Source organism: Melanostigma gelatinosum (assembly GCF_949748355.1).
Source record: "Melanostigma gelatinosum genome assembly, chromosome: 6".
NCBI classification, from domain to species: Eukaryota; Metazoa; Chordata; class Actinopteri; order Perciformes; family Zoarcidae; genus Melanostigma; species Melanostigma gelatinosum.
In genome coordinates this window covers 25,376,407-25,386,745 of record NC_136639.1, presented here as the reverse complement: position 1 = coordinate 25,386,745, position 10,339 = coordinate 25,376,407, and the positions used below count along the sequence as shown (strand labels likewise).

General features: G+C 42.3%; 1 protein-coding gene across 3 annotated transcripts; it reads right to left on the bottom strand.

Annotated features, from left to right (window-relative positions):
* Positions 1 to 435: 435 nt before the first annotated feature.
* Positions 436 to 9,479, bottom strand: LOC306778242 (tumor necrosis factor receptor superfamily member 10B-like). 3 transcript variants are annotated; one of them, XM_079269681.1, is made up of 10 exons: positions 9,347 to 9,479; positions 6,974 to 7,094; positions 6,680 to 6,808; positions 6,431 to 6,542; positions 6,153 to 6,244; positions 5,845 to 5,934; positions 4,735 to 4,775; positions 4,290 to 4,520; positions 2,324 to 2,360; positions 436 to 2,161 (listed from the first exon to the last, which is right to left on the bottom strand). In XM_079269681.1, exons 1-10 carry the CDS (start codon positions 9,365 to 9,367, stop codon positions 1,872 to 1,874), a joined length of 1,164 nt encoding a protein of 387 aa, XP_079125807.1. In that variant the 5' UTR covers positions 9,368 to 9,479; the 3' UTR covers positions 436 to 1,871. The 3 variants fall into 3 exon arrangements, with proteins under 3 accessions (XP_079125807.1, XP_079125808.1, XP_079125809.1); XM_079269682.1 differs by having other exon boundaries at positions 4,452 to 4,520; XM_079269683.1 differs by having other exon boundaries at positions 2,073 to 2,213.
* Between the last annotated feature and the right edge of the window lie 860 nt (positions 9,480 to 10,339).

Here is a 10,339-nt window from a genome sequence, read left to right as displayed (position 1 = left end):
GAACGTAAAAAAAAAAAAAAGGTAAACGAAGAGGACGACACATGTTCAGCTTGTCTTTTTAAATTTACACAGAAACATTAAGGGTTGAAGATGGAACAAAAATAAACTTGAAATCTGAGGATATTGTAATGTTCCACTTAGAGTCGGAGACAGGGTCCTTTCAATAGGTTTATCCCAACGTCCCCCGCCCCTGCAGGGGCAGGAGACATTGGGATTGGGCCTATGAATCCCTTATGCACACTTTCTGCAAGTCCGCATTTCTGCAGACTTTGCCTGAGGGAATCACCCACAATTCATAGGGTTGCGACTTTAAACACAGGGTTAACAAGGTAAAAAAAAAAAACTCATCACCTGACAATAGAGACAAAAGACAATGAAATGAATGAACAATGTAATGCCAGATGGGTCTTTATTCACTGTTACAATCAGCAAAGGCAGCACATGTAGACATCAGTATACCTTCAGTACCGTAAGTAGCAAAGAAGTGCATGTGCTAACTTACTCTGCTAGTGTTAGCTACACAGGTTTTTAGAAACTCATATCCCCTTCAGGCAACGAGTACCGGTATCTCTATTTCACAACGTTTCACCACGATAGCAGCTGAACCAATGGAGCAGAGCTGGATTGTGTGAGACCCTGGTGGGAGCTGGCCGACGCTAACCATGCTCTGATTGGTCAGCCTGTGTTCATGGTGGGACCTGGCGAAGGCTCTAACCCCACGAAAACAAACCAGTTCCACCATGTTGGAAGAATACAACAAAAACAAATCAGCCAAAATAGAAAAAAAATAAATATAAGTGTTTATCGTTCTCTGTACACATTAAAGTTGTATTTCTTGTCAAGCAAACATTTTGCTATACGAGAGCCTGTAAAGTCGTAATTATTCTCTAAAAAGAAAACAAACAGGACCAGAGAATGAGAGCAAAAGCTACAGACAAGAAAAGTAAAATGTAACATTGTGAGTAACTTCTCGATAAAATGCCAGACTTAGTAAACCTCAGTGCTGTGATCAGGACTATGACAGACGTGTAACAATAGACCAGAAATGTAGACGGGAGAAATAATCACCTCCACTTTGTTCAGGAACTTTGAGAGAGTTAATAAACCATGATCATGATGTATACAATAGTCAGGCAGAGCAGACGCTAATGAATGAAACCAAACTTAGCTTAATAACTTCAGAGCTATACCGTTGATCTCTGGGCTTTCTGCTTAACAGCCTAGAGATATCATTCAGACATTCAGTACTGAGGACGGATAGTTATATTTGTGAGAATAAATAAAATGCATCCTGAGGAACAAAATGATAAATAGGGCCTAATGAAGCACTATGTGAAACAATAGACATGTTGGGAGTTCTGGGCTCATTTGAACTTAAACAAATAAGAGTCTTTGTAAACAAGACAGCAAACACTTTTAGTCATGAAAGACTTCACTCCATGAAGGAGGGAAGACATGTCATTCAGTCAGAGAGCAACCCAACTCATTGTGTGTTAGGTCAGCCAGGCTTGTAATCAGGCCAAGACGGACCAAACAAGACTCACATCAGAGCTGTACAGTACGGTAACATGCGCAGACTGAAGGAGCTTCGGTAAGATACACATCGTGTAAGTGTTCGAGCAATTGCTTTTTCACCAAAAGAACAGTTAGAACGCAGTGCGATTGGATCAGAATTGGACGATTACACAATGTTTCTCCAACAAGCAGTCGACACCATTGTGAGACCCAGTGTGGGACACAGCCGTGTGTGATGCTGCACCAGCCGGTATACGGCGGGCATTGGCTTTCAACAACGAGGAGCTGGAAGCACGAGTGGTGCTTGCAGGACTACGTCTTTTCAGAAGGGTCTTCCAAAACCAATTCACCTCTCCTTAACGTTCAACAGAGTAGTGACCATTGAGAACCGCCTTCTCCTTGACCGTCTCAGCGGTCCGCCTCTGGTTCAGAAACAGCAACGCTCGCAGCAGGTCGTTTAAGGTGGCCTCCCTGCCCTCTTTCTCCACCCAAATTGTGAGCAAATCATGGATCTTGTCTTCATAGGAAAGGTGGTCTTTGCTTTTGATCACGTTGTCGACGATACCGAGGTGACGGAAGAATCTCTTGTGGTGGTTGTAGTCCACCTCTTCAAAATACTCAAAGCATTTCCTCAGAGACACTTCACCTGCAAACAAAGATAAGACCTTCATTCAGGCGCCCTGGCCTCTGTGAGGTACCTAGTCACCAGTGTAGAGACCAGTGGGTCACACTGTCCCATGTGCATCAGAGTAATGCAAGGAGGGGTGTAATGTTTGAGAGAAGGGTCGGACAATAAAAATAACTTTACCATTCACAGCAACAAGCGTGGGGAACTCCACATCTTCCTAAATGACAAAGGAGAGACAATCATTAATATCCAAAGAAGGCTGTTGAAATTCTTCATGAGTCATGAATTGTAAGCAGAATACAGTGAATACAACTCATCTCTGATTCGGTTACCTAGCATGTAGGAAGAATCCCATGCTCCCTTGACGAATTAAAAATCATTTTGTTGATCAAATACATTTATAAAAATACAAAGATGTATTTCAGGTTCAAGTGGAAAGAAACGCAGGCCAATAAGGACAACTGTCTTCAAGTTAAACAAGTGCAACAGGGAATGTGACTCAACACAATTCCAGCAGCCTGCACTGTGTCACAACAGGAAGAGGCGTGAAACCGGCATGTTTCAATGTGCTTTAAATGGTGAATCAGCAGCGAGTCACAACTACAACCACCACAAGGAAAATCTTCATTTAAATTCATTTCAAGTATTCCCAAAAACAAATAACGCAGTTATAAACAGTGGGGTCTTTCAGTACATTTCAGGCGGCAATGCAGACGTTCAAAGCCAGTGCCCTAAACTTGTATTCTCTCTAATAGCCACCAGGGGGGGGACTCTGATTGTATAGAAGTATATGAGAAAATGACTCTACTTCTCTCTTGATTTATTACCTCAGTAAACATTGTAAACATGAGTTTATGTCTCAATCTCTAGTTTCAAGTCTTCTTCAATACAGCATGATGTTCATTTAGTACATTATGGTCCATTTAGAGTCAAACAGACCATAAATGGATCATTTAAAGCAGAGTATGCTTTAGGGCGGGGGTATTTAATTAAAATTCCAAAAGGTCCAGATTGAGAAAATCTCCTCTGGCAAAGGCCTGGAACATTACAATAATATTTAACTTGCGCAAGAGCGAGAGATAGAGAGATAGATCTATCTATATCGAGCTTTTGAAAATGAAGTTATTCATTTTAGAGAAATCTATTTCACTGAATTGTCCTGCAGCTTTAAATTCAGTTCATTCAGGTGTGAAGTGATGTCAATCAAAAAAAGCCACAATATTATATTTTTCTCATCTTCTAACTAGAGAAATTAGTGAGCATGAACTTTATCTGTAGTTATTAAACCACTTGTCTCAGCTCTATTCTCTCCATTAATATTACTGGACAGTGAATTCATGCGTTAGGATTCTGATCATATTGGGCTCTTAGGTATATTTGCGTCATTTCAGATGTGAGTGGGTACAAGATTTGTGCTTTGTCTTGGCAAAAATCAAAGGTTTTCAGAATAAGGTCACGTTTTATTAAGCTGTCTCGTGCCACCACAGTCCGACCTGTGGACGCTGAGCATCTCCACTGGAGCATTTTGGTGCTAAAAGCCTTGCCCAAGGGCACCCCAGCATTGGTAATGAAGGAGGGGCAAGCACTGTTATTTCACTTTCACTGTATCCTGCCTGTGAAACCAGCAAACTTCCAGTCACAGGCATAACCTTTAGGTTCCAGACATCCACACATGTCTGACTCACGTAATTCTCCTACTCTTCATTCCCTTTCCTCGTCTCTCCCCCGGTGTGTGTAAATGTCACTCGAGTCAGGAAACGTGTCAGAATACCCATATTTGATTGGCTGAGCTGAATCACGTGATGTGATTTACAGGGTGAACTTCCGTTCATGTCTTGCAAAAAAAACAAAATGGCGACAGCAACTCCGCCACTACGTCGAGTACCACCTTTCACTACTGCGATACGTGAAGCTATATATTATTTTACACTGTATCCAATACATCGTTTGCCCTGTAATATCACCCAGTGTACTAAAGTTCTGTCTTGTCTTCACGTCTTCTTGTCTCGTCCTGTTTCACTGAATAGCGATGAATCAGGCATGAGACAGCAAAGCATTACTCAACAGAAACAAACGAGCAGTAAGCAAGAGAGGGAAGGAAAGAAGCGGTGAAGGAAACCGGGTGGAAATGAGCGGTTACTCTCACCCTCCTGTCGGGCTGCATGGGCACGGCTCGGGGGGGAGGTGCGGGGAAGGCAGAGGAGGGGGGGCCGGTTAGACTGAGCTGGGAGTTACTGGCTGAGCTGCCGGGGCTTTCACGCAGCGCTTTACACTCGTCCGATGCACCGGCTGAGGATGTGGCTCTCACCAGTGTCCGGGAGAGATTCAAGCAGCTCTGGGTTTCTCCGCATTCGGTGGGACAGTAGTCGCCGTCATGCTGGAGAGGAAGCGGAACATGCTTATTAAAAGAAGAACCAGTCATTTTAAACACTTTTGTATTGCTCAGTCTACTGTAAATTAGGAACGGGCTGCTGTATTAACCTTCCATAAAACCTGAGGACACTTCAGTCTTCACGGGCAGCCTTTTATACTGCTCTACACCTGGTTTAATTAATCCTATAGTGAAAATGAAAATATTTTAAGTGACTCACCTTTCCAGCTTTCCTCCTGTCGGGTGGATTTATCACAGATTCTGAAGGGAGGATGTGAGGAGAGGATTATGCAACTTAAGGAATTCCCCCAAGTCCACCAGCAGCTACTTGACAGCACCAATGTGCGACTTAAATTTGCTTTGATAGATAAAATCGACTCTGAATAACACACAGGCAGAAAACTTCTGCTGCTCTCTGACATTGATGGCAGCACCTCTGGCCACACCAGTCAGTGTCAGAGCTCTGGAACCCGACCCATACGGCGCCGGTCTGTGCTGGATCGAGTAGAGTTTACCAGCAGCATGGCACACGGTTCAAGTTTGGTCTGAACGATGACGATAAAAACCCTTACGGAGGTTATAATGATGACTATTATGATGTAGGCCAGCAGGAAGTATTCTGTGCTATGTCGCCAGCCAGAACTACCAACGTCAGAGCTGCCATCTGCAGTCCGGTTCAGCAGGTCTCTGCGCCTATACTGCTTTGGCACACAGCACAGAGTGTGCCAGAGACACAAAGGCTGCAGTGACATCACTTCTCACACGTACATGTGAGATACAACCTGTGGCTCAAACAATTAGGATCAACCCGACTCAGACATTCATTTTCTGAGAGTGCTTTTCAATTTGTAAAGTTATGACACAGGTGGAATGTTGGACCTGAACAACATGCATCAGTGGATATCTCAGTACCGGACAGGTGTGCCGCTATACGTCAGTGTCTTTAGATTCTACTTTTAACAACATCATTAGATGTAAAGACGCCACTTCATTTCCTGCTATAATGGAACGGGAGTTTCTTTAGCCTTCAGCAAGACAAGCAATTCCGTGATCACCAAGCTTTGGTTGTCAGAAATGAAAATGTGTCGTGTCATACTGCTTTAATTTCCTTTGGCGGGTCTTCATTTCCTGACTGCACCTGCTGACCCGTCATTGTTCCATTCAGTGTGCTGCTCGTGGCGAACACATGTTCTCTACCAAAGTATCCTCACTGTGCCCCGTTACTTATCATGTACACAAAGGACATGGAGGGTGTTCATCTACCATATGTACATTCTGCATTGTCTCGGTTTGTTTTTCTATTTCCTAGAAATCATTTTCTTTTACATACCTGTTCTTCGACATCGGCACACACCAAATATTATCGCCCCGATTATGAGCGCAGCGATCAGTAGAGGTACCACAATCGTCAAGGCATTTGCTGATAAAAACAAAACAAAAAAAAAACACAATTGACAACACTTAGCACCATATGACAGAAATCATACATGTCAAGCTTTGTTTCTTTTCTGGGGTTGCAGCTTCACATATATGTAAAGTCATAATATGCACTTATCAGACTTTTAAAAATAGAAAAATGCCGTGCATGCGTCTATGTCTCTGTCTTCAGGTGGCGTTAGCGTCCACTGAGTGGTGTACCTGAGGGAGAGGCAGGGCCGGGCTGCTTTTTCTTGCACTCCGTGTTGGTAGTGGAGGTGCAGTTCCTCACTGTCTCTTCATCTTTTTTACACCTAGTTTGGAGGCGGGCACAAAAGAGGAATTAACAACATGAAGGAATACAAACGAGTGAGGCGGTCTTAGGAACAACTGTCTCCACTTGAGAAATGAGCGACATAAATAGAGGACTGATCTTGGACCACTCACTTTGAAAGAAGCGGGCCTCAGGTGTGTTCTAGGTTTGCTTTGCATCGACTCACCTTGAGCACTTCTTGCACGCCTCGCATGCTTGGTCAGGGGCACAGAACCGTCCCGGCTTGCACTGACATTTAGCATCCTGAACGTGAGTACACGGCCTTTCGATTTCCTGATCTGAGAAAGCGACGCCAAAAAGAGCTTGTTAAGTCAGAGTTTATGCTCGGTGCACTTTGAAAAGGTTGAATATTGATTTTTTTTTCGTCTTCCACAGTCAGTCCAATCGATAGTGTAAAGCCGTCAAGCTGAATTACCTGAGCGACACGGCGTGCACTTGAAGCATTGACTCAGTCCGTTGCCGTGCTCGGTGTACGTCCCGTCGTCGCATTCCTCACACTTCCCCTCCTCTCCTGCTCCGGTGCAGGACGATGCCTTACGTGTACCTGACACACACAAACAACCCTTAAAATGTCTATACATATTTTACTGACTCTTCAACTGAACCTGTCACCCAAGCTTCATAACAACCAATCACTTGGAGCTGCTTCAGAGCTCTGGTGACAGAGCTTCAGTCTCAGTGGACTACATCACGGCTCCATGTGTCTTACCAGCTGGACAGTGCAAACAGCAGATGCTGCCGCTCGGGTATTCCAGGCTGTAATCGCAGTCAACGCCAGGCCGTGGAAAGGCCCCCGTGGGTATGAGGGGCCCGATCGATATCAGAAAAACCTTCGAGAAAAAAAAGACAAGATAATCCTTTATTAGTCCCGCAGCGGGGAAATTTACAATTTACAGATCACAGTCAACATGTAAAAACCTCATAATGTAGTTATTGTTTACTCCTTTTTTGTTTTAGAATCAATTGATAGACCGTTTGGAGAGCTGAGACGATTCAGCTAATCGATTGACGAACTAACAGAATTATTCAGCAACAATTTGACACTAGAATTGCTGCCTGGTGGTTGAATGCCTCCACCAACCAGTCAAGTTGCAGTTTACATCCATGTCTTTCCAAACGTACAGACGGTGGAAAAAACTATTCAATAGTACCGAGTGAGTCCTATGATACTGAAATTAAGAAACATTGAGGAAAGAAGTTTGTCTTTAACGTTTTTATTCTCTGCGCAGAGAAAGTGAATTCGTCATACAGTCTGCAGGAAGAAGGCACCCAGAGTGTTGGTTGTGTACGACTTATAAAGAACGGCCTTGAGCACATGGTGGGGTAGGAGGAGTTCATCATGAAGACATTTGGACAACAGTGACCATTATTATTGATTGTCCGAGTGGTCAGACAATAAAAACAGATAAGATAAGTCATAGTGGAAATTAGCAATCACAACATACAGACGGACGTACAGACGGACGGACGGACTAACAGAAAACACGATGCATCACCCACGGCTGCTGCAGGGGCACAAAAATAACTGATAAGAGATTTAAATAGGTCATCTGGTTAAAATTGGCCAGTCTTCTCCTGTCAGACATTAATAAAAAATAAAAAAAATCTGACATTTCATAGACCAAAGGATTAATCAAGACAAATTTTAGCAAAACTAATAAATAAGCACTAATCGTTGCAGCCCTAATTTTGATAATCAAGTAAAAAATGGCTGAAGGGTTTCCACTCTCCTTTAGATCATAGTAAACTAAAGATATCTTTACACTGTTGCTCGTAAAAAACATATTCAAGATGTTTTTTGAAGACAGCCTTTACCATTTATTTTTTGAAAAAAAAAAAAGGTGCTGTACATCCCTTCTTACATCAGTAAATAATGACCACTTTATTTGATGGAGCTAAACTTCTGTTCCACATTTGTGTTCATAAGAAAGGGCTTTACACGCTCCGCTCTCAGGACATGACTTGTTTACACGAGGACACTTATCGTAAGTTGTAATGCTCAAAGAACTAAATATGAGTCATATTTTCATCAAGGTCAAGATGACGCAACTCTTCATACGACTGGGCCTGACCAATGAACTGCACCTCTGATTAGGCGAGCATGACGGAGAAGGGGATTCCCTTCTGACATGCTTAAACATCTTCTGAGATTTACATAAATGTAGGAAAATGCTGTGACAATCAGCTTAACTGATGTAAGAATGCCATCTGAAATAGAGGAGACAAACAAACACTTGTCAGCTGAACACAAACAGTGAGTCCAAATATATACCTGGCCAGGTGGGAGGAATAACCAAATAAGGCGATCTGCGAGACCAGATTTATGTCCACACCCAATATTTCCCAACATTATCCAGCTAACAGATCACATGCTTTAACCCCCTCTCCCCACACACATTTTATTAAATATTTGTGTGTGTGTGTGTGTGTGTGTATATATATATGTGTATGTATATGTATCGATAGATAGATAGAAAATATAGTTTGCCCCGGAATTTAGAAGATATACACGTGGAAATATTTATGAGCAATTCAAATTCACGCAGTCTTAATCGGAGATTGGGGGGAAACACATCAGGAACACGTCCAGGCAAATTATTTTATTTTTTATTATCAAGTGTTAATTATTGATGTATCCCCCAGCAGTCCACCACGGTAACTTTCGAGCAGATGTGTCGTGTTTAAGAAGAAACGAGCCCGGACGAATGAATGAGTTACTTTCTGGAGCCCACCAGGAATGTCTCACCTGGGCTCCGACAGACGGACGACTTTTGACGGATAACTGAGACATTCCGGGAGGACACAAGCTAGCAAGCCGGATGTTCCTATACCCAATTTTACCAACATAACGTGTTTAAATCGGTAAACACTGTTCGGTATTCAGCCAATACAACAAAAACCAGCCCCTTTAAACGGCTCCTGGGAGGACAACTTACTTCCGAAACAAACAACAGCTTAAAGTTACTATAATTAATAAAGTTTGGATCTGATGAACCTTTAAGGACTTGTTTTTCACTCTCAGGACATGTTGTAAAGTTGTTGCGGGACTCAGAGCGAAAGCAAACTTTTGGAAGACACTTACCAAGAGTAGGAACTTGGTCATTCTTTCGTAGAGATGTCTTAATCCTCAGACACAGTACATCCTCAGTACATTCACTCGTTCAAATAAAAACTTATTTGCGGCTAAATGTTTTGACCTGTCGCGTGAGATCCCGTCCTAAAGTGCAGCGCAGGTGTGACCGCTTTGAGGTAATGCCTGTGACGTAATGGGCTGGGCGGGGCGGAGCTAACGTCCCAGCAACTCTCCGCCCCACAGCCATGGAGCGAGTTATGTACACAGTTATTTACTTCAGTAAAAGTACAGCAAAACCACAGTGCCGAAATATGGTGTAGTATTACAATACAGGGTAATATCCTGAACAAAAAGAAAAGGTCGGCCCATCATTATGCACAGTGTATGGTGTTAAAACAGTCTCATAAGTTTTCACATACAAATGTCAAGCTACAGAACTCATTAACTCATGAAACACAGAGCAGAAATAAAGGCAGAGCGATTTGTATCTGTAAATCTATATCTGTGCCTTTAATTAACAATACAATGAATGTATTAACTGTGCAATATAAATACTCTTTGCAATCATCTTTGCAATATTAACAACCATTCAGTTTCATTATATCATATTTCATTTTTTTCAACTTATTTACTATGCATTTACTGTGTGATTACTTATTTATTATACTTTTTTGATGTTGTTTTTCTACTTATGTCTCTTGTTTGTTCGTTTGCACTATCCACTGTAATCCTGAAAATGTCCCCGCTGTGGGAAATAAAAGAGTATTTTATGTCTTATCTTATCGTATACACCAAATTAGCCTTAAATATAGTTGTAAATCTGCACCTTCCTGGATTCTTTTGAGGCAGGTTTACCGAGCTGTTCCACACAAAATCCACAAATGCAGGAGGAATGTGACAAAATGTTACAGGACTTGTGTCTCGTAAAACACAAAGCATAAATACATACGGAGTGATTTGTATGAATACATACGGAGTGATTTGTATGAATACATACGGAGT

Coding starts and splice junctions, on each gene's coding strand:
- LOC306778242 (XM_079269681.1), bottom strand. CDS start 9,367: ATGACCAAGTTCCTACTCTTG. Junction 7,095..9,346: donor TGACCAAGTTCCTACTCTTG/GTAAGTGTCTTC, acceptor TTTTTCTCGAAG/GTTTTTCTGATATCGATCGG. Junction 6,245..6,430: donor GCGTGCAAGAAGTGCTCAAG/GTGAGTCGATGC, acceptor CCTCCAAACTAG/GTGTAAAAAAGATGAAGAGA.